The 25,000-nt window shown below is 38.8% G+C and overlaps 1 protein-coding gene across 4 annotated transcripts in view; it reads left to right on the forward strand.

Moving 5' to 3' along the window:
- ndnl2 (necdin-like 2) overlaps window positions 1-25,000 on the forward strand; it is a 92,990-nt gene that overhangs the window by 56,180 nt on the left and 11,810 nt on the right. For 3 of the 4 annotated variants that reach the window (XM_039775300.1, XM_039775299.1, XM_039775297.1), the window contains exons 10-11: window positions 6,178-6,292; window positions 19,989-20,038. In XM_039775300.1, coding sequence (XP_039631234.1) covers window positions 6,178-6,292; window positions 19,989-20,038 — 165 coding nt within the window. The remainder of the gene's footprint in view (window positions 1-6,177; window positions 6,293-19,988; window positions 20,039-25,000) is intronic. The other variant, XM_039775301.1, reaches the window with a different exon arrangement.

Below are 25,000 nucleotides of genomic sequence, written 5' to 3' on the forward strand. Positions count from 1 at the left end.
CTCGCTATATCGCGCTTCGACTTTCGTGGCTTCCCTCTATCATGGATTTTAAATGTAAGCACATCTAAATATATATCACGGATTTTTCGCTGGTTAAGCTTTCTTGGACAATGGGTCTTTTAATTTAGGTTACATGCTTCCTCAGTTTGATTGCCCAGTTGATTTCATACAAGGGACGCTATTGGCGGATGGCTTAGAAGCTACCCAATCAGAGCATGTATTACATATTAACTAAAACTCCTCAATGCTAAAAGATATGCTTCCCGCGTGGCGCTTGTTTTGTTTGCTTCTCTCCGTCTCTCTCTGCCTGACAGAGGGGGTGTGAGCAGAGGGGGCTGTTTACACAGTGGCTGTTTGCCTAGAAGATAGGACGCTCCTCTACAAAATGCCGCTTTATCGTGGTGCTTCTGTATACTTAAAAGTACGTAATGATTTTTTGATTGTTTGCTTTTCTTAGCGAGCGCTGCTCCTTTGAAGATAAGATATGTTTGCATTCTTTTAATTGTGAGAAAGAACTGCCATCTCTGTCTTGTAATGAAGCACAGTTTAAACGTTTGACTAAAGGGTGTTATTTCATGTCTAGAGGGCTCTAATAATGTTAACAGTGTGGGAGAGTTTATAAGGGCTTAAAATATATAAAAATAACCATACAAACATGGTTTCTACTTCGCGGAAATTCATTTATCGCGGCAGAGTCTGGAACGGATTAACCGCGATAAACGAGGGTTGACTGTGTATATATATGTATATATGTGTATATATGTATATATATGTATATATGTATATGTTGATTCAAAATTTCACGGTGTCAACAAATCTCAAAAGTTGGGACAAGTAGCAATAAGAGGCTGGAAAAAGTAAATTTGAGCATAACGAAGAGCTGGAAGACCAATTAAACACTAATTAGGTCAATTGGCAACGTGATTGGGTATAAAAAGAGCTTCTCAGAGTGGCAGGGTCTCTCAGAGGCCAAGATGGGTAGAGGATCACCAATTCCCACAATGTTGCGCAGAAAAATAGTGGAGCAATATCAGAAAGGTGTTACCCAGCGAAAAATTGCAAAGACTTTGCATCTATCATCATCAACTGTGCATAACATCATCCGAAGATTCAGAGAATCTGGAACAATCTCTGTGCGTAAGGGTCAAGGCCATAAAACCATACTGGATGCCCGTGATCTCCGGGTCCTTAAACGACACTGCACCACAACCAGGAATGCTACTGTAAAGGAAATCACAGAATGGGCTCAGGAATACTTGCAGAAACCATTGTCAGTGAACACAATCCACCGTGCCATCCCCCGTTGCCAGCTGAAACTCTACAGTGTAAAGAAGAAGCCATTTCTAAGTAAGATCCACAAGCTCAGGAGTTTTCACTGGGCCAGGGATCATTTAAAATGGAGTGTGGCAAAATGAAAGACTGTTCTGTGGTCAGCGAGTCACGATTCAAAGTTCTTTTTGGAAATCTGGGACGCCATGTCATCCGGACCAAAGAGGACAAGGACAACCCAAGTTGTTATCAACGCTCAGTTCAGAAGCCTGCATCTCTGATGGTATGGGGTTGCATGAGTGCGTGTGGCATGGGCAGCTTGCATGTCTGGAAAGGCACCATCAATGCAGAAAAATATATTCAGGTTCTAGAACAACATATGCTCCCATCCAGACGTCATCTCTTTCAGGGAAGACCCTGCATTTTTCAACAAGATAATGCCAGACCACATTCTGCATCAATCACAACATCATGGCTGCGTAGGAGAAGGATCCGGGTACTGAAATGGCCAGTCTGCAGTCCAGATCTTTCACCTATAGAGAACATTTGGCATCATAAAGAGGAAGGTGCGACAAAGAAGGCCCAAGACGATTGAACAGTTAGAGGCCTGTATTAGACAAGAATGGGAGAGCATTCCTATTTCTAAACTTGAGAAACTGGTCTCCTCGGTCCCCAGACGTCTGTTGAGTGTTGTAAGAAGAAGGGGAGATGCCACACAGTGGTGAAATTGGCCCTGTCCCAACTTTTTTGGGATTTGTTGACACCATGAAATTCTGAATCAACATATTTTTCCCTTAAAATGATACATTTTCTCAGTTTAAACTTTTGTTCCGTGATTTATGTTCTATTCTGAATAAAATATTAGAAGTTGGCACCTCCACATCATTGCATTCAGTTTTTATTCACGATTTGTATAGTGTCCCAACTTTTTTGGAATCCAGTTTGTATATGTATGTATGTATGTATGTATATGTGTGTGTATGTATATATAATATATATATACACACACACACACAATACAAACCTGTTTATTTGGGGGAAAGTTCCATTTTTATATACTCTATGTATTTTCTTTCACATTTTTTTTTCAATCCAACTAATTGATCATTTGACAAAATCACCACATTAATTGATTATTTAAATAATAGTCTGCCTTGGAGTTGGTTTGCATGACAAGTAATGATCCTATTCACAGATGTTTGTTTTACTGAAATTGTCTTTTGTCTCCAAGTTGATCCAGTTTCAAAGTGGCATAAGTCTAGGACAGTTGAAATTTGGACTTGGAAAAATATACTTGTAAATATGTTACTTACACAGACAGACAGAGCCAGTGATGATAGTAAATATGTTAGGAAATTTTAGACTTTTGTGAAGATTTTGTTTCATCTCTGCCTTTGAATTCCATCTGCTTTAGTGGGCCCCAGAGCAGTCAAAAGAAAATTTTTCAAAAAAATAAGATTTTAAAACCTATTGACAACCAAATTGAATATAGCACTGCCAAGATGTGAAAATACATATCCTTGTGCAGATATGTACTGAATGCATTAAAGGAGCTCCATTGTGCTGTGAGGACTCTTCTGCCCTCTTAATTTTGAAAGTTTGGAATTTTCACATTGGATCTTGCTTTGTTCACTCTCACGAAATATTTAAAAGAAACTTGAACTTCACAAGTGGGTAGAATGAGGCTCTAGACCAGAGGTCACTAACAGGCGGACCTCGGTCCGCATCCGGACCGCAAAGCTGTCTCATACGGACCTTGACTTACAGCCAAAACAAAAGGTTATCATTTAAACATGATGGGGCGCTTCTATTTTTACCCGGCGCAGCTTTTGTAATCATTACGGTAATGGTGAGGAAATGCACAGTATACGCGCTAAGCCATTTCACGTGATACCTCTCATCCAATCAAGTCTGCGGATTCTAGTCGGTGAACGTTGTTTTACGAATCCATGTACGCAAACAGAGGAGGGATTTTTCAGAGATACGGTCGAAAAGAAGAAAGATAGTGAAACGTGTGTTAGAGGCAAGGTCAGGAACCAAAGCGTTGAAAGAAATGTAGCGATAAAAATAAAGACTACTGAGAGATACTGTGAGACTGTGCTGGATAAAGAAGAGACGAGTGACACGGCGAAAGGGACAGAAATATACGGAGCAAATGGCGCTCTCTAAAAGAAGGAAAGTGGACAGCGAAAATAGGGTATTTAATCCAGAATGGACAAACTCATTTCTGTTCATACTTCCCACTGGAAACACTATGTGTCTCATATGTTCAGAAACCGTGGCACTTGTAAAAAGTGCCAATGTGAAACGACATTATGAGACGAAGCATAAAGATTTTGAACGAACATACCCACTCAAATCTGAAGTGAGATCACAAAAAATCATTCGTCTCAGAGGCCAATATGACCAGTCCACCAGGATCCTGAGCCACACATTCACTGCCCAACAACGTGCTCAGGAGTGCTCCCTCAGAGTTGCTTGGATTTTGGGACAACACAGAAAGCCATTTACAGATGGAGGGGTTGTCAAAGAATGCATGAGTGCAGTAGCTGAAACATTACTTGAGGGAAAACAAAAGCAAGAGCTATGTGAAAAAATAAATCAAATACCCATGTCAGCAACATCTGCCACAAAGAAAAGTGAAATACTGACTGAGGATGTGCTAATCCAGCTTGATGAAGCAATGCAGAAGGCACCATGTGTGGGTTTAGCTGTGGATGAGTCCACTGACATTTGTGACAATGCTCAGCTGTTACATTTGTGACAATGCTCAGCTGTTAGTGTATGTCAGGTTTTTCAACACTGACCAGAAAGCATTCTGTGAAGACCTGTTAGGTATCACACCCCTTCAGACCAGTACAAGAGGAGAGGACATTTACACGGCCATTAAGGAGATGTTGTCAAAGAGAGGAATAGAGCCAAAAAAGGTGGTTTCAATAACCACAGATGGAGCCCCTGCTATGATTGGGAGAGAGAAAGGAGCAGTATCAAGACTGAAAGAAGACAATCCTGAGCTCATATCTTACCATTGCATCATTCATCAATCTGTCCTCTGTGCATCCCTGTCAGATGAGCATGCTGAGGTGATGAGTACAATGATGAAAATGATAAATTTTCTCAGAGCATCCTCTTCCTTCCAGCATCGCATGCTTAGAGAATTCCTCAGGGAAGTCGATGCTAATGCAGATGAACTTTTGCTGCACAACAATGCGAGATGGCTCAGCAAAGGCAGGGTGTTGGCACGCTTTTGGTCCATAAGGAGGGAAGTAGCATCTTTTTTGGCAGAGCTAAGAAGTCAGAAGGCATCACAGTTTTCTTTCTTTTTAGAAAATGAAAAACAGATGGACAATGTGGCCTTTTTGGTTGATATCACTTCACATCTAAATGAACTGAATTTGAGGCTACAGGGAAAAAACAATTCAATTTGTGAACTGATGACAGCTGTCCGCTCCTTTCAGAGGAAACTTGAGGTGTTCAAGGAAGACTTGCAGGGGGACTGTGAACATTTCCCAGCAGTGCAGGAACAGGTGCAGGGGCAGAGAGATGTGTCTTCTTTTGTTAAATTTATTAATAAGCTGATTGTTAACTTCAGCAACCGTTTTGACCACTTCCGCTTTGGACAGCAGCTCACCATGTTCATTCAGAGCCCATTTCTCATCACAGATGTCAGGAGGTTCTCAAAGGAAGTCACGGAGCACTTTAAATGGGTAAATGCTGGGCCTCTTCAGATGCAACTGGTTGATCTCCAAGCAGATGTGGCTCTGAAAGAGCAGTGTGGAAGAATTGATCCTTCCACTTTCTGGCTCCAAATGGTCTCTGAGACAGCTTTCCCAGTTCTGAGGAAGGTAGCCTTGTACATATTGACTATGTTTGGCTCCACACACAACTGTGAGGCAGCTTTCTCCACAATGAACATAATAAAAACTAAATATTGTTCCAGGCTCAACAATGAACACCTCCACATGTCTATGAGAATGGCTCTGACTCCATTCAAGCCCAGGTTTAAAACCCTGGCAGGACAAGCTAGAGCTCAATTCTCTCACTGAGCAAAAAGTGTGGCAATGAATATAAGAGGGGAAGAAAATGGGCATTTAAACCTGTTACGTTGTTAAGATGTGTTGAGATTTGTTATCTGTGAAATTGGTTGAGACTTGAGTCAAAATGTGAAACAGAAAAGGGGAAATGTTAAGCTTTTTCTCCATTCCTTTTGTATTCTTCTGAAGTTTAGCACTTTATTTAAGCATGCACAGTTTTCATAATTTATTTTTGTCTTATTTTGAAGTGCAGCCCTACTTTTGTTTATTAAATTAAAGAAGAAATTATACACTGACAGAACAAAAAAGTACATATTTGCAGTCATACATAAATGTTCAGTTCTGTGTTTGAAAATAAATATTGTCAAAAGGATTATGAATTGTACTAAACTAATTTGATTTGAAAGTCTAGTATTAATTACATGCAGATGTTGATACAACTACTAGGCTACTTAAATAGACATGATACTAAATAGTTAGACAACATGATCTTCAGACGGACCAGACCTTTGCTTCAAGAAATTTTCTCTGACTGGACCTCGATAGATTTTAGTTGAAGACCCCTGCTCTAGACTATGTTGAAAATACCATGTGTCCAGTGGAGATAGTGAACTAAACATCACCATTCAAACTATAAAAAGAAGCTCAACAGAGAATCTGATTTTAAAGTATCTTGGGGGTATTTGGGGAATTGGGGTGGTGTTTTCTTTTTTTTTATATATTAACTGTTTCACAAGCAATTTGAAAATAGGTTGACAACAACTACTTGAAAGAATAGCAATGGAAATACATTTAGTAACAGATATTTTGTTAGTTTGTTATCAGAATGATATGAAAAATATTTCTCCTCAACTTTCTGATTTTTTCTTTACAGGTACCTTGAGTATGCCCGTGTTCCACACACAGATCCAATAGAGTATGAGTTTCGATGGGGTCTACGGGCTGAAAAGGAACTGTCAAAGATGAAGTTACTTGAGCTTGTTTCAGAGGTAATTTTAACAATTAAATTTAAACTGCTTTTTTTTAATTTTAAAACTGTATTCAACCATATAACTGACACAATGTAAGCCAGAAGTTAATATTCTTGTGTATTCAAGCATCCATGTCTGTCAATTCTGTATTACTGATAAAGAATACAGTGATACCTTGAGATACGAGTGCCCCAATGTATGTGATTTTTGAGATACGAGCTGTCACTAGGTCGATTTTTTTGCCTTGAGTTACGAGCCAAAATTTGAAATACGAGCCATCAAAGAGCTTGTCGCCGCACATTCCGAGGAACTGACAACAGAGGAGCTGACGAAACTACAGACGTAGCAACATATGGAGGTTCTGCAGGAGATCGGTATTGCCGAGGAGGTTCTCTCTTAAAGGGAGATAAAGAAAGTGTTTGCAATGTGGGAAAAAGTTTCGAACTTTACAGAAAAAAACACCCTAAAAAAGTTGCAACATTTAATGACACTTTCCTAACACTTGACTTTATTGAAAAGAAACACCCTGAAAAAGTCACAACTGATTGTGCAGCGGCGCTGTTTAATCACACTTGCCTAACTCATTTCAGAAACATTCTAAAGGGGAGGACTAAAGAAAGCTCCTTGGATAGGTTTCTGTTGAAACACCCTGTGAATGAAAGTGACGAAAGCGTGGCAAAAAAGAAAAAATCTAGTGAAGAAGAAAATTAAATTAAGCAATAGTGAAGTGAAAGAAAAAAACATTACAATACACTAATCGGCTTCGCCAACATCTTTTTATTTCTTTAGATTCTCTTTTATGTATTAGGTTTTATTTTGTTTGTATACAATATTTGTTCATTATAAATACATTTTTCTTATGTTGAAAACATTTAACAAAAAATTGGGGTGGTTTTTTGTGGGCTGGCACAAATTAATCTCATTTCAATGGGGAAAATTGATTTGAGATACGAGTATTTTGACTTACAAGCTCTGTCACAGAACGAATTAAACTCGTATCTCAAGGTATTACTGTACTTGAATAGCTGTCAGGAGATATGGATTATTTTTGCATGTGTCTTTCTTCTGCTTCCTTCTTCCATGATTTATTCTCTCCGAACCTCCTCCTGGTATGTGTTCAAAAAAAAACTTTTTGATTCATTAGCACTGTTTGTTTCTTCCCATCACCTTGTACAAGAAAGCACCTTTTTTGTATCTGAAAACCCTTATGCACATGGACTCTGTAAATTTCAAAATTACATTCTGCTAGAACTGGGTAGTTTGACAGTGTCCAAAAGAACCAATCTGGAGTATGGAGCTTGTGCCTTTCTGCTAAACTGGTGTAGATATATCAGTGAGCAAGATGCAACATTATTTAAAATAAGACAAATAGATTCTGAAGTGTGGAACTTTATTAAATAGAACTTTGCACTGTTGTTTTTGCATTGGGTCATTGTACCACTACTATCAGTGTCACTAACCTCATCTTGGTGTGAAGGAGGTTTGTTTTGCTGCCTGATTTTCTCTGATAACTTTTTAATGCAAATTTGCAATTCGCCTTTCCCTGGATTCACGAAGTGTGCTGTTTGCTGCCTCCTTCTGATCTGTATGTTATAATGGCATGATTGGCTTCAAAGATAGTAGGCAGAAATTTTGGAAGAGAATCCATTTTCACTTGAATCGTGGGTGGTGGTGTTGAGAATATAAACTTAGAATTCTTCAAAATATTTTTTGGTTTCCACATTGTGTATAAGGGACCATTCACAAAAGCATGTTTCAAGAGCTGAAAAGCACTTCAGTAGATAACAAGTGTTACAGCTTGTTTACCACAAAGAAACTGTTCAAAACAGTAAATTTCTGTTAGAATCCTACATTTCACATGTGATACAAGTGGTTTCAACACATAGAAGTTAAGGATCACTGGTTCTGTAACTGGAAGAGACCCATCAAAAGAAACTACACCCTCCCTTAAAACTAAGTGCATGTATTGCTTCTATGTTTGGAGCATGAAGTTCACACACACTGGGAGCAAAAGAGTCTTTTTTTTGGTCCTGCAAGATACTCTTCATAGAGTAGGACACCGTGAACTCACTCTAAAATTCACTCCTCCAAGCTTAACCTCTGTTGCAGTGACTGAAATCTGTCCAGGAGGAGAAGCCATACTTAAAGAAGGAAATTTCAGAACCTACATGTTTGTTCCAGAAATAGTACACTTTTCTCATAGCAGACCTGGAAAACAGCCTAAAAGTGAACAGAGAAGGAAAACATCACAACCTATACAATGGACCACATTGTGAAGACAGAGTCAACTACACAGAAAGCTTGGAGAATGACACACAACTCACAGCCCTGGATATCATCTTAAAAGCTTGGTACTGAGGAATTGTGAACTGTGTCAGGTACACTTCTAGGTTTTACAAGCTTTTAAATTAATTGGAGAATAGTTATAGGTTGCAGCATGCGGTTTTAACTTCAGGCCACTGACTTTGAGAGTTTGAGTTTAAATAATATTTACAGCACACTTTGTTATAGTGCTGTAATGTCTCAAAATTCTGTGTGTTTTCTCATTTGCATTCTCCCCAGTCTAGATTGCTGAATAGAAGTGGGTATAATTATAAGCAGCATCTGCAATTTTGCAGTAATTATAGAAAAGAATCACCCCCTTCAAAATATTCCCTTTTTTGCTTTACAGCCTTAAATGAAAACACACAAACCAATATTTTTTCCAGCTTTATTTACTCAATGCAATCTATAACATCCAAGTGAAAGATATAACGGCTACAGTTCAGAAGAATTAAAAAAAAATAAATAAATAAATAAATAAACAACAAATACTGAGATTAATAAAGGATCACCCCCCCCTCCTAAACAATATTTGTAAACTCAATTAGGTGTAAGTAACCGCCATTTCCATTGCAGACCATGGCTCCTGTCTTCCACCTGTGATCAGTTGTAATCAGTGTGATTAGTGAAGCATAAAAACAGCTGTTCCTGGAGCATTCCCTTGCTTGGTAGTACAACTGACAGCAAACAGCTGACTATGGGTGGCAAGCCACTTTCAATAGATCTCAGGGATAGAGTTGTGAATGGACATAAGGCAGGAGATGGATACAAAAAATCACAAAGGCTTTATCAATCCCAAGGAGCACAGTAAAGTCTATAATAAAGAAATGGCAAGTATTGGTATTACTAGGACCTTCCCTGGATCCGGCTGTCCCTCCAAACTGGATGGAAGAGCAAGGAGGAAACTGGTAAAAGAGGCTACCAAGAGGTCAATGGCCACTTTGAAAGAGTTACAGGATTTGATGGCAAAGAGTGGTCATTGTGTGCATGTGACAACAATTTTATAAGCGCTCCACACTTGTGGCTTGTTCGGGTGTGTCGGAAGGGAAAAGCCACTTCTCAAGAAAGGTCACATTAAGGCTTGTTTGAGCTTTGCCAGAATGCGCCTTGAAGATTCTAATGCCAAGTGGAAAAAGGTCTTATGGTCAGATAAGGCCAAAATCGAACTATTTGGCCTCAATACCAAGCGGTACATCTGGGGGAAATCCAATGCAGCTCACCATTCACACCATACCTACAGTGAAGCATGAAGGTGGCAGCATCCTGTTGTCGGGGGTGTTTCTCTGCTGCAGGGCCTGGGGCTCTCATTAGGGTAGAAGGAAAAATGAAAGAGACAAAATACTGTCAAATTCTTAAGGAAAACCTGCTACCCTCTGCCAGAAAGTTGAAGATGGGCAGAATGTTCACCTTTCAACATGACAACGACCCAAAGCTCACAGCAAAATGACCACACAGTGGCTGAAGGAGAAAAAAGTAAATGTCCTCATGTGTCCCAGTCAGAGCCCAGACCTAAATCCCATTGAAAATCCGTGGAAAGATTTGAAGATGGCAGTTCACCAACAGTCACCATCCAATTTGACCGAACTTGAACAGTTCTGTAAAGAACAGTGAGCAAATATTGCTCAATCTAGATGTGCAAAGGTGATAAAGTATCCCAACAGACTCAAGGCTGTCATTAAAGCAAAGGTGGTTCAACAAAATATTGACATTGGTGGGTGATCCTTTATTAATCTCAGTATGTCTAATTTTTTTTTAATAATTTTTCTGAAATGTAGCTGTGATATCTTTCACTTGGATGTTATAGGTTGCCTTGAGTAAGTAAAGCTGGGAAGAAATATTTTTTGTGTGTGTGTGTTCATTTAAGGCTGTAAAGCAAAAAACATGGTAATATTTCGAAGTTTGTGATTCTTTTCAATTCCCACTATATATCTTGCCTATTAACCTGGATCGAGCTGAAGAAAACTGCTCATGCTCATTGAAGAGAGGAGTATTTCAGTGTGTAATGCTATTCATGTCATTGTGCTATCTTAGTAATGCCCATGGTGCAAGGCATCTGGCTATCTATGTATATTTAAAAGTCAGTGATGAGCATGTTCCATGAAAGCAATGTTTTATGATTTCAATTCAGTGTTATCTTGATATTGCCTTCTTACAAACCACTCTCAAGTGTTTTAAAATAATCAGGCCTAACTGGAGCATGTAAATTGAAAAAAGCAGCAGACCCAGAATAGATCCTTATGGTACGCTGTATACAATTTCCTGAGTTCCTGAACTACAAATCCCCACCGTAAGCAATTTTCTCCCTGTTAAAAAAGACTATAACCAATTTAAGACACTGCCTGAGAGACCCACCCATTGTCTAAGGTGATTTATGAGACTACTGTTGTCTGTGGTGTCAAATGCTACAAGTGTAACATAACAAGAGCAGATATGGGGCCACAGTAATCCAGCAAGTTTCCAGTATTATTTTCAGTTTCAATATTATTATAATAATAATAATAATACATTTTATTTATAGGCGCCTTTCAAACACTCAAGGACACCGTACACTTTACACAACACCCAACACACAATACAGTACAGTGTTTACATAGAGAAGGCAAGTTTAAAAAGATGAGTTTTAACTGAAGACTTAAACAGAGAATGAATTAATGTTTCTAATCTCAGGAGGCAGTGCATTCCAAAGTCGGGGCAGAACGACTGAAAGCTCTGTTCCCCATTGTGGAAAGACGAGCGGAAGGAACAGTCAATTTAATTGAGGAGGATGATCTAAGAGTACGGGAAGGGGTGACGATGTGGAGAAGGTTAGACAGGTATGGGGGCTAAATCATGAATAGCTTTAAAGGTTAGCAGAAGGATTTTAAACTCGATGTGGAACTTGACAGGGAGCCAGTGAAGTTGATGCAGAACAGGAGTGATGTGGTGAGTAGAAGGAGATCTCGTGATAATACGGGCGGCTGAGTTCTGACTAATTGAAGTTTGTGAAGAGTTTTTGAGGGAGACCAAAAAGAAGAGAGTTACAATAGTCAAGGCGAGGTGACAAGGCTATGAACAAGAACTGCAGCAGAGTGAGGGGTGAGAGAGGGGCGGAGACGGTTGATATTACGTAGGTGGAAGTAGGCAGATCGTGTAATAGTATTGATGTGTGAAAGAAAGGAGAGGTTATTATCCAAGATGACACCAAGACTTTTGGCCTGAGAGGAGGGATAGAGTACAGTTATCAATTATAATAGGGAAGTTATGGGATTTGGATAATGTGGATTTTGTACCAATAAGAAGGATCTCTGTTTTATCACTGTTGAGTTTAAGAAAATTAAATGTAAACCAGTTTTTGATTTCGCCAGACAGTCAGTAAGGGTGGTAGGTGGGAGGGTGATTGTAGGTGAAGTTGAAAAATAAAGCTGGGTGTCATCTGCATAACAGTGGAAATGGATATTATATTTCCTGAAAATATTGCCCAGAGGAAGGAGATAGATGGTGAACAGAAGGGGGCCCAGGACAGAGCCTTGAGGCACTCCTGAGGTAACGGATACAGAGTGAGATGAAAATGATTTGAGCTGTATGAATTGGGAGCGGCCAGAAAGGTAGGATGTGAACCAGTTATAGACATTGTGGGTGACACCAATGGAAGATAGTCTATTGAGAAGAATGGAATGAGAAATGGAGTCAAAAGCCGCACTCAAATCAAGTAGTATGAGGATAGAGAGTAAGCCGGAGTCTGCTGCCATGAGAAGATCGTTAGTTATTTTGATTAATGCAGTTTCTGTACTATGGAGTGGGCGGAAACCAGACTGGAATTGTTCATACAGGTTATTCAGGGATAAGTGAGAGTGGAGCTGTTTGGCTACCACTTTTTCTAGGATTTTGGATAAGAAAGGTAGGTTAGAGATCGGACGCAGGTTGTTAAAATTAGATGGATCGGCCGATTTTTTAAAATTGGGGTTACTACAGCAGTTTTGAATGAAGCAGGAACAATTCCAGTTGAAAGAGAAGAATGGATAATAGCAGATATAATATGGAGCAGAGATGGAAGGCAGGCTTTGACAAGTGATGTAGGTAAGGGGTCAAGCAGACAGGTGGATGACTTAGAATGAAGGATTATATCTGATATTTCTAAGGTGGAGGGAAGTTGAAAGAAAGAAAAAGGGTGAGTAGATGGGAAGAATTCAGAAGGAGTAGTGTGAGCGGATTGCAAAGCAAGGTAGTGGTGGATACTCTCGATTTTGTTCATAAAAAATGACATCAGAGAATTACAAAGGCATAAGAGTAGAGATGTGATGGCCACAAATCAGGGGGTTGGGTGACACGTTTGAGGAGTGAGAACAATGATTTAGTGTTGCCTTCATTCATGCTGATTATATTAGAATAGTAGGCAGATTTAGTTTGATTAATACAATCCTTATAATGTGAAAGATGGTGGAAATACATATCTTTGTGAACCATGAGCCCAGTTTTTTATAAAGTTGCTCTAATTGCCGCCTTTCGCTTTCATGAGACGAAGTTCAGTAAACCAGGGGCAGAGAGGGAAAATGAAACAGACTTTGTTTTAAATGGGGCAAGAGAATCCAGAATATGATGAAGGCTGGTGTTATAATGCAAAATCAACTCATCAGCGGTAGTTAAATTAGGAGTGGCAATATGTGATTCAATACTGGATCGAACAGAGTCCAAATTAATGTTCTTGATATTGCAAAAAGTTATTGTGCGGGTAGCTTCGGATAGATATAGAGAGTTGAAGATTAAAAGAGAGGAGAGAGTGGTCAGAGAAAGGCAGTTCATCAGTTGTATGATCGAGAGAAGAGACACCAGAGCAACAAATTAAGTCCAAAATGTGTCCTTTTGAATGAGTGGGGACCTTGGTGAACTGTTGGAGCCCAAAGTTCTCCAGGCAGGACATAAAGTCTCTAGTAAGAGGGTTATTTACATTGTCCATATGAATATTGAAGTCACCCAGCAAAATAATATTAGGGAGACAATGACAAGCTGAGCAAGGAAAGCAGCAAAGTCATTTAAAAAGTCACTATTCGATTTAGGTGGACGATAAACAGCAGCGATGACGGTAGGCGAAGATCCAGGTAACTTGCATACAGTACATTCAAACGAGTTGAAAGCAGGGACAGACATCGGCAAAACGTTCCACTTCTCGCGGTATAACATCGCGAGACCTCCTCCTCGGCCAGTGCCGCGAGGTTGACAGATGTAAACAAATCCCGGTGGAGTGGATTCATTGAGTTCAGAAAAGTCATTAGGTTTTTGCCAAGTCTCAACTAAACAGAGGAAATCAAACTTACGATCAACGAGGAGATCCTGAACAAGAGACCCCTTGTTCGTAAGTGAGCGAATGTTCAGTAGTCCGAAGTTGAAGGTGGTAGTCCCATGGGTAGTAGAGGTGTTAGCCGACCTAGTTAGGCTGGCAAGCACACTATGGTCGACAGCCCGATCAGCGTGGCGAGGAAGACGGCGAGAGTTGGACCAGATAGACTTTATTGCAGACGGGATCCTGGTGGACCGTTCGTCGGGATCCGCGATGAATGTATCTCCGGCGTGGTTGGAAGATGATGTCCAGATGGAGATGCAGAGAAGCAGGAGGAGGCGTTGACATGGAGGGTCGCAGCGGAGAAGTTCAACAGCAGAATACTGGAGCAATCCCAACGCAAACCGATGTACAGGCAGTAGGAGAGCCCAGATGATCACAAACCAGGCAGTAGTCCACATATTTGTCGGCGTCAGGGTAAGCAGACCCAAGACGATCAAACAGAGTTGCAAACAAACAAAGTTTTACCGGTGAGCAGCGGCAGCCAAACGCGCCAGCGTGCACTCAACCGGAAGTGTCATCAAATATTATGATTTGTTCTAAGACCTTGCTGAAACTTTAAGAACAGAATGTTTGATCAAGTAATCATTTAAATGCTAGAAAAGTACACTTTCTAGAATTTTATTTAAAGCTTATTAAGAAGTAGGTCTGAATTTAACACAGAGGAGTTGAGATTTTTACTTGAACAGGTTTTAACTACTGCAGTCTTGTATTATCTTGGTAGAGTTTTTTATATATATATATATATATATATATTGCTCTACTTTCCCTATTGTATTATTAACTATCAAAATACCCGCGCTTCGCACCGGGGAAGTAGTGTGTTAAAGAAGTTATTAAAAAGAAAAGGAAACATTTTAAAAATAATGTAACATGATTGTCAATGTAATTGTTTTGTCACTGTTATGAGTGTTGCTGTCATCAAAGATTTGATTATCATTATTTCTTTCAATCAGGCTCGTATTTGGAGGACATGTTGTGTTCAAGTTACGTTCCGTGTTTGTCAATCGTTGTAAAGATAACAGGTTTCATTCATCGAAGTGTTCACTACCCAAATCGCTAATTGTGAATCTAAGATGTTTGACAGGCATTCCCGGTATTAACTTGTGTATTTGCCAGCGAATATTTAGTGGCAGCGTGTCTATTAACTTGTGGGTTTTTCTGAGAGTATTTGGCGGCAGCGTCACGAAGTTGTTTCCATCTAGTTGCATCAGAAAATGTACCACGACGTCTTGACACGCCTCCTTTCTGACAGCTTGGATTGCTGCTGTCATAATCGGTTTGAGTTTAATGGTTTGTTTCAATTATGTTAGTATTTGCAGGACTTGTGTTGAAGTGACATTTGGCATCTGTCAAGCGTTGTAAGCATACAACCGGCTTCATCAATAGCTTCGCATCCAGCTTTTGAGAGTTGAAAAATTCATAAACATCAAAGTATCCACTACTCATATCATCATCTGTGAATCTAAGATGTTTAAGAGGCATTGGCGGTTCTCCAAAGGGGTAAAATTTTTGGCCATTTTGGTCCACTTGAAAGTGACAACTGAGCAATTCAGCGGCAGCCATCAACTCACATGCAGAAGCATAGGTGAAGGGCTTAAGCATTTCACTCTTATAGTGCTCCTGTGTAGTATAATTATCTCCTGTACTGTCATCAGTCCACACCTTGAACCTGTCCCAGTCATTCAATACATAAGGCACAATGTTCCTCCGGATATCAAGATTGAGCCTGATATGGCTGTGCAATATGTAACACAGAGAATGTAAAAGGCAGGCGGCATCTCCGGGCATGGAAACCACTCGGTAAGTGACAGATCTTTGATCGATGGTGATCACTTCGATAGACATGTTAATGGGGGTACGGTTGGAACAGTAAAAGAAATGGGTACCTGAACAATGTAAACTAAGTCTAAAATACCTACACAATAACTGTAAGCATAATAAACAAACAATAAAACAGCGGAGAAGCCCTGGATTAAATTAAAAGGCTGCAGTTATCAGCAAGGAGACATGAATACCGTGGTGAAGCAAGGAGGGGAATGAAGAGACCGGAGCGACGGACAGCCTTATATAAAAGCCTTGCAGGTTTTGCTAGAAGTTTGCAGGAGGGACTCTGCTGATTGAGCTGAATTTAGAAGACAATCAATAGGTAACAAAAAACCCTTGATTTTCTTGCATTATTATTTGTAATTTTGGAGAAATAGGACTGCCTTTCAAGATGGACATCTGTGTTATTTTCAGTTATATGTGCTTTCAATATTTCATAGTCGACTGTTCATTTAGTTTTCCTCCACTTTCACTCAGCTCTGCAGCTTTTTGTTTCTTAAGTTCAGACACAATGAGTTATTTCAGTATTGGAGGATTTCTTATTGTTTTTTTCAGGAGCCACTATGTCAGATGCAGCTCTCACCTTAGTATTCCCATTTTCCAACCACCTTACAGGTTACATTAGAGGCTCTATTAGGGCATGTGCTTAATTCAGACTTATGTCGAATATTATAAAACCTAGAGGCTGCTATTGTATCACAATAATGTTTTTTAACAATATACTGCTCTTAATAGTTACCATTATTTCTAAATCAAATAAAACGCAGAAATGATCAGATATACCCTTGACCTGCTTCAATTTTTAGTCCTTTTGAAATTAGTAAATCCAGCATGGCTGGCATGCTGGATAAGATCAAAGGAGTGCAGCAAGTTAATCAATTCTCTTGCTTTTGATTTATTACAATTATATTCACCTTAAAATTGTAATCATCTTCAATTAGGAACCTGTTACACATGATTGTTATTATAGATACCAAGTCTGAGAATTCATCGATATAGGACTCATTAAATTTTAAATAGTGAAAATGAAAGACTGCAAGCTTCGTCGTATAACTACGGCAAGACTCTAAAGACATGAAAGTACCAAAACTGGCATCTTTACAATTTAATTGGCTCAATAAAATGCTTGCTGAACTGCTACCTTTCTTACCTTAGAATAGAATTAACAAATTACAGTATAAATTCGGAGGTGCTGCTTTAGTTAACACTGGCGCTTCGTTACTGCTGAGCCAAATTTCACTCAGATTATTAATATAAAAAGTAATATTAGGTAACAGTAGAATTACCAAAGCCTAAGAAAAAAAATTCATAAACCCGGCCCACCTTAAATCTATTCGCGCCTCTCTGTCAGCGCCTGCTCTCCCATCCTCCCACCACCTCAGAAATAGCGAAAACCTCTCCCAGCTAAAGCCTTGTTTATCAGGGAGTCCGGTAGTACCTAGAGCTGTATAGGCTAAAAAATATTGTTATTTGGAACACATGCATTTCATGTGTTCCGTGTCTACAAAGATGTATGTAAGTGCAGGATGACTGGAAATACAAGAAATGTTGAACACATACCTAAAAGACAAACTCTTTTCATGTTTTAGAACGAACGACAAAAGTTTGACATGAAGTGTATAATGTAAAATAAGACTGAACTCCAAATATCAAACAAGCACTTTCACAAAAGTTGGAAATATAACAGAACAAGTGCGCTTTTATTCAAGACTAACCAGATTTCTTTTTCTTCAGTTATAGTGTGGCTTATTGTCTCTACCTCTTTGGTAGTACAATGGTAAGAACTGTTGATTTCTGTTCAAAAGGTTACAGGTTCGAGCCTCCCCACGTCCCAAAATAAACATTTTGAATAGTGAGCCGCTCTTATTGTTATCCTGCCAGTGAGTCTGCCCCATGCCTGTCATTCAACAAAACAGCACGGCTTACAGAGCTCGCCAACATATTGTGCAAAGTCCTGTTTGTGGTGATGTTTTGTGATGGTCCTTACATAAGAAACATTTATATGTTACTTATAATAAAAGCCAGATCGACTGATATTTACCTTGATTTATTTACTCATCTTCCTACAGCGTAAAGTCACAAGTAGACTGCAGAGCTTCCTGTTTTTGATCAACAAGGGCATCCTCACAAATTACACGTGTAATACCATGAAAAATGCCTGCTGACACTTCAGTATGCAAGCAATGGTACAAGAATGCAGTTAGACTTCTTTTTTGGGCACATACACTGTCCAGATCTTAACACTAGCGTGGAGAGTGGCTAGCATACTGAAGAGTCTATCATCACTGTCTGCAAGCATGTTTGGATAGCAGAAAGCTTTGAAGTATCTCCGTTGTGAGTGGTGATGATAGTTCGCGAGGTTTGAGGTGATGTGGGCTTTGGCTCCTGCATGCATTGCAATCTTCAGCAACTGCCAGGGTAAAGCCCAGTGTATGAGTAGCACAATATGGACTAGAAGTGGACGATGCTATCCTAGACACAGATCATTTTTATACTAGGTGAGCTTCTGTTGCGTAAAATGCTTTCATCTGGCAAGGAGCTGTTGGATCTGCTTCTCTAGGGGTTCCAGTTCTTCCACAGCACGTTGTTGTTAATGTTCAGCCATCTTGAAAACCAACTGGGCTAGCTTTATAAATAGTGGAGTGCAGTGGCTTGAGTTTCTAGATGTAATCAGTGACAGTTTGGTAACACATTATGTTAAAGCACCAACACTGGGAGTAGCCTGTCTGAATTTAGTATTTTGTAATAACCAGGATAGAATTAAGGGTGCTATTTCACTATGGTCAACTGACCATAACATAATGCAGTTCTCAGTGTTTTAGCAACACATGGATGCAAAGACTAAAACTCTTAAGTTTAACTTTGATAAGTAGAATTTTGAACAAATTCGACACAGTCTGGGATGATCTTTTAACTGCGGAGTCAGCTGAGGTGTAGTGGAACAGTTTTAAAAATGTGTTACATACAATGTAGGACAGATGCATCTCAAAATTTTGAATTAGTTAGAAATTAAACTTCCACTTCCAGGTACTACTTCCAGGTAAATAAGGAAATAAAGAAGCCGCATAGACAAAAACAGCTGTATAAGGCATTATAAAACTATTAATTCCAATGCTAAACATATACGAGAGAATCAGAATAACCATTAAGAAGGGAAGTTAAAAGGCAGTTGGATAGGAATAGAACAGTTAAGGTGAAAGATGACTCAAAAGAGATTGTTTTAGCATTTTTGTAGTTAAAGAGCAGTCAAGAAGAAGCATATCAGGAATGGAAAATATGTAAATAGTGAAATAGCAAATGCGCTAAACTTGCATTTATTTGAAGTTTTCACATGTGGATAACCTCCCAGCAGTAACAGGGACTTCTATGGAGGTGTTGAAGATTACAGATCGAGAAATGCTGTTTAGATTTAATAGGCTGAAGTGTATATAATGTTATATAAAACCATCCTCAAACCTGATTTAATGTAATAAAGGTATGACAGATGCTTTAGCTCAATTCATCTTTACACCCATGAAAGCTGAAATTACAAGTTTTTTCAAGGCTTTCAATATACACTGGATGTTAGTAAATGATAGCTTTCTGCACTGACCTGAAACCTCTGTACAGGTACTAAAGTGGGGTCATAATTGCATTTCTACTTTTAAGGTATGAACCTTGCTATAGTATTTTGAGTTTCTGGATGTTAGACAATTTTACAGGCAGCATAACAATTAGAAATTAAATTATTTGAATTGGAATACATTAGTGTTTGACATTAAAGTTTAGATTTTCTTTTGGGGTATTAGCATAACCATCGATGGTAGATTATGTATCTTAGTTTTGCAATTTTGTGAAATTCAATAGATCTTGTTAAAACATGATGATTAAAGGTTGGCTCTGTGTCAAAATTAGCATTGAATTGTTTACTTTGCCATTAAAAATAATTTTCTAAATTTGTGTCTTGGTTTACAGAGAAGACCAAAAATAAAGTGTATGTTGTAGGTGTCAAAGGCTTTCTGAAAAAATAGGTTAATGTGACTGGGTAAACCACTGTATTTGTTTATTTAATTCTAATATTTTTTCATAGTACACTTGTGTAGTAAGCTCAGACAGCTGTAAATGTTGACAAAAATAATGTAGGTAACATACAGCAAAATTTAATAGAATAACACAGAAACATAAGAGAGTTTGCTATGTTGAAATAAAATGGTTCAGAAAATAATTTGAATGGAAACGCATCAATTTTCTAGCCTAGTTATCCACTTCTAGATTGTGAAGAACTGGTGCCAACTCTATGCTGTGGGAGTGTTTGGAGGAAGGTGAGTATTTAAACAGTAAGCCTGTCCATTGCAGAGTTTAGTCACGTATTTCTGTGTAATGTGGGAAACTCAGAAAAAAAAACACCCTGAAAATGTGTAGCTCCTCAGTTTTAGAAATATGAAGTAACAGTGTTAATCACTGCCCTGCTGGGCTGCCATATTTCAAAGGAAAGGTGTAATATGTATTTAGGATTATACATGCTGTATCTGTAGTTAAAGGCATATTGTCTTGTTAATAAGAGCTTTAAAATGTCTGAAACCAATTAAAGTAAATGGCTAGTGGTTTATTGACTATAACAAAGATCTAACAGCAGGTCATTGATAGGCGAAAGCAGTGTTTTCCAGCTAATCTAATGATCTAGGTTAGGAGCATTAGGTTGTTCAGTGAATTTTTTCTATCCATAAAGGCCATGTCGCATTACACAATTTTTACAGCATTTTTTTTTCCCCCTTCAATTATAGTCTTTAAGGGGCAGTCACTTTTACACTCCTGTGACCACCAGTCACATAGTGTAAATGCCCGGTGATTCAGTCTAACTAGTCTGCAGCCTACTCTGTCAAAATCAAACAGGTTTGATTTCCCCTTAACCCTTAACTACTCACACCATATCTTATAAATACTCGTGTGGTGTACTTTGTGAGGTTGTAATTTAAAATATTACAATAAATTCAAATTTTACATGTTTTTAATGTAATTTAATACTATATTACTGAATTGTATAACAGAGTCTAGAACTATGTGAAAATAAACCTGATCCACTTCTCCAGTGCTCACTTGTCACCGGTCACATTTTAATCCACTGTAGGATTTGCACACGTTTCACATTTTAGTTGTGGACTGTTCTTTGCAGACAAAGTCATTGCAAGAAGAGCATCCTTAAGTACCTTTGTCGTGTACCAAATGCACCATATGGAACTTGCGACTGTGCATCCACTCAGTAAACTGGCTGGGGGCACACTGGAGGGAAACCATTGCAACACTGTACTTGTACTGAATCAAGCTGAGGATACATGGTGAATACTTGCCTGTAGGTTCAAGTAAAAGTACATTGGACAAAAATAACTGAGATTGGTGTACAAAATATACCAGTGCGAGTAGTTAAGGGTTAAGTCTTAGAGGCAGACTGTCTGAATGGGAGCTGACAATCTACGAGTGCCCACCATTGAAGTATAATGCATGTAATACAGTAAGAAAGAGAGAGAAGTGTGGATGTTTTGGACCTTGCAAACAGAAGATAGGCTCTCGTGTCTTTTCTGATAACAAAATGGAAAAAAGAAAAGGGCTGAGATTGCAACTGAACTCCGCTGTACTTGTAAATCTTATTTTTACAGCACATTACCAAATCTCAAAAAAGGGGCGAACACACGATTCTTTGGAAATGGGAAAATGTGCTGGAAAGTCATCATGCAGTCAGGAATATTGACATCCACTGCGGTTTCTAGTAAATTGACATACAGCAGGGAAAATAAGTATTGAACGCATCAACATTTTTCTCAGTAAATATATTTCTAATGGTGCTATTGACATGAAATTTTCACCAGGTGTTGGTAACAACCCAGGTAATCCTCACATACTAAGAAATCAATACAAACAAGTCCGTAAATTATGTGTAATAAAGTGGAATGACACAGGGGGAAAGTATTGAACACACGAAGAAAAGGAAGTGCAAAAAGACATGGAAAGCCAAGAAACCAGTTGAAATCTTTTAGTATTTATAAAGCAATCCTGCCCCCTGTCAGTGCAAATTAATATCAGCTGGTTTAGTTCTAATTGATGACCTATAAAAAAGGTTTCTCATTACCAAGGTGTACACAAGAAGCATCTAATGATGGGTAAAAGCAAAGAGCTCTCAAGACCTTCTTCACCGCCTTATTATTGCAAAACGTACTTACATTGGTTACAGACACATTTCTGAACTTCTGAATGTCCCAGTGAGCAGCATTGGGGCCAAAATCCAGAAGTGAAAAGAACATCATTTCACCATAAACCAGCCACTATCAAGTGCTCCTTGCAACAATTTCTGACAGAGGAATCAAAGGAATAATCAGAAGAGTTGTCCAAGAGCCAAGGACTATTCGCAGAGAGCTTCAGAAAGATCTGGAATTAGCAGGTACTGTTGTTTCAAAGAAAACTATAAGTGATGCACTCAACCACCATGGCCTATATGCACGCTCATCACGCAAGACTCTACTGCAAAAGACAAAGCATGTTGAAGCTTGTTTAAAGTTTGCTGCACAACATTTGGCCAAACCAATGAAATACTGGGTGAATATAATCTGGTCAGATGAGATCAAAATTTAACTCTTTGGATTTAATTTGCACATACCATGTTTGGAGGAGAAATGGCAGTGCACATCACCCCAAAAACACCATAGCAACAGGCTGTTTTTCAGCATATGGTACTGGCAGACTTCATATAATTGTAGGAAGGATGAATGGAGAAATGTACTGGGACTTTCTTGATAAGAATCTGCTGCCATCTGCCAGGATGCTGAAAATGAAACAAGGGTGGACATTTAAGCAAGACAATGACCCCAAACAGACAGCCAAGGAAACTCTCAGTTTCCGAGAAAGAAAATAAAGCTGCTAGAATGGCCCAGACAATCACCCGACTTGAATCCAATTGAAAATCTATGGAAAGAACTGAAGATCAGAGTTCATAGAAGAGGCCCCTAGAACCAAATCGCACCCAAGGAATGCATGCAACGAGTTTCTCCATACAGGAGGCGACTTGAAGCCGTCATTGCCAACAAAAGCGTTTCTTCTAAGTATTAAATAAATTTCAGTAAGCATGTTCAATACTGTGTCATTCCTCTTTATTACACATAATTTATGGATTTTTTTTTTTGTTTTTTTTTTTAACACTTAAGAGGAATTTCTTTTTTCAATTTTTGCAACCATGTTTTCTCTTTCTATAGTTAAAATGTAAAAAAAAAAAAGTTTTCAGTGACATGGCTTTTATTATCAGTTAAGAAACTACATGTCAGCCTTAGATAATCTTTAGGTATCATAGAATATCCTGTATGCTAGCTCTTGTATTTGCATGATCTTATCCTTCAGGAAAAAATGTTGAATTTTGACCATTGTTTTTCCCAGTTTTTTTCCTGTAGTACATTTTGAATTCATTCTTCCATCCATCCATTAATTATCCCGCTATATCCCAACTACAGGGGCACGGGGGGTCTGCTGGAGCCAATCCCAGCCAAGGCTCTGAATTTTTTGGAATGTGTAATCTCCCTTTTGCTTTTTTCGCATACAAAATTAAGAATGAATGTTAAATACTGTAAATTATTGATGTAAATGGTAATTTACTGAATTATTAAACAGTGCCTGTCGATAAAACTAACTACCTGGATATTTCGATATTTTCTGGTGTTTGTTGAACAGTATACAAGGATAATAGTAGACATGGTTCCAGCACTTTGTTGTTTATTCCACCATACCTATAGTTCAGTATTTCACAGATGAAAGGTAATTTTAAAAGCAAGCTTGAGAACACTTCTGCAGCCATCCTTACACTATGAAAACATTTGAAAGGTCTGCATTTTGGGGACATGTGATAAATTACCGATGTATGTTTTGGATGAAATGTCTTACATGCTTTTTTGTTAAAAGAATAACAAAAGAAAAACATTTGTGGGTATATGCATATGTAAATTATCAAATTGCATATTTATATTTACCGTGTATATTTTATCCACCTTAATAAAAGGATAAGTGTCTGTATATCTGTTTGTCCATTCAGTTGCTTTATCTCAGTCATTCCAACAGATGCTGCATCATCAAAATTCAAAGTTTCAAAGTTTGTCATGTGCACAGTAAGGAAACACGTTTCCCTGTACAATGAAATTCTTTCTTTGCTGTCCACACCAAATGACAAAACCAACATATAAAGATAAACATAAATAATAAGTAGCAGATAGATAATAAGTAACAGAGGCAGCATAAAGTATAAAAACAGAAGTATAAATTGTAATGTGCAGGTAGGTATGTGATGGACAAGTCAAATACAGTTGTGTGAGGTAGATAGAATGAGGTGAACCATGGTTGTAAACTCCAGTCAGTTATTTAGGAGTCTAATGGCCTTGGGAAAGAAAGAGTTCTTTAGCCTGGATGTCCTGTATTTCATACTTCTATACCTCTTGCACTTTGGGTAGAAGTGTGAACAGTTCGTGTTGGGGGTGGGTGGGGTCCCATAGAATCAAGGCAGTTCTCCTATGGACTCTGCAGCTGTAGATGCTCTGAAGAGAGGGCAGTGGGGTCCTGGTGATCTTCTCAGCAGTTATTACCACTCCCTGAAGGCATTTGCAGTCCATAGCAGTAGTGTTGCCGTACCACACAGTGAAGCAGCTGGTGAAGATTCTCTCAACAATGCAGCTGTAAAAGTTGCCAAGGATCTTAGTTGACATACCAAACTTCCTCAGCCTCCTCAAAGTACAGCTGCTGTTGGGCCCTCTTGACCAGCTGTCTGGTGTTAAGTGTCCAGGTGAGGTCCTCACTGATGTAGACGCTCAGGTATTTAATGCTGGTCAAACTGTCCACTTCATGTCTTTGGATGAACAGTGGCCAGTGAGGTCTCCTCTCCTTCCTCATGTCCACTATCGTCTCCTTCGTCTTAACTGTGTTGAGCAAGGTGAGGTTGTTGTCCTCACACCATGACGCCAGACTGTCCACCTCCCTCCTGTAGGATGCCTCATCCCCAAAAGTGAGGTGTCTAATCACTGCGGTGTCATCTGTGAGCTTTAGGATGATGTTATCTTTGTGCTTTTACAAATTCCATACCATATGTGACAGAGACACATGTATTGCATTTGTCATCCAAACACATGACGCATCACAAACATTTGGAGTGATGCATTTTACTACTACATATGTTTGTGATGCGCCACTGTTGGGTTGACAATGGCAGTGTATTTTATTAAACCATACATGCATTACAAATTATGTTCCAATAGATGGTG

Source organism: Polypterus senegalus, chromosome 13 (assembly GCF_016835505.1).
Source record: "Polypterus senegalus isolate Bchr_013 chromosome 13, ASM1683550v1, whole genome shotgun sequence".
In the NCBI taxonomy this organism is placed as follows: domain Eukaryota; kingdom Metazoa; phylum Chordata; class Cladistia; order Polypteriformes; family Polypteridae; genus Polypterus; species Polypterus senegalus.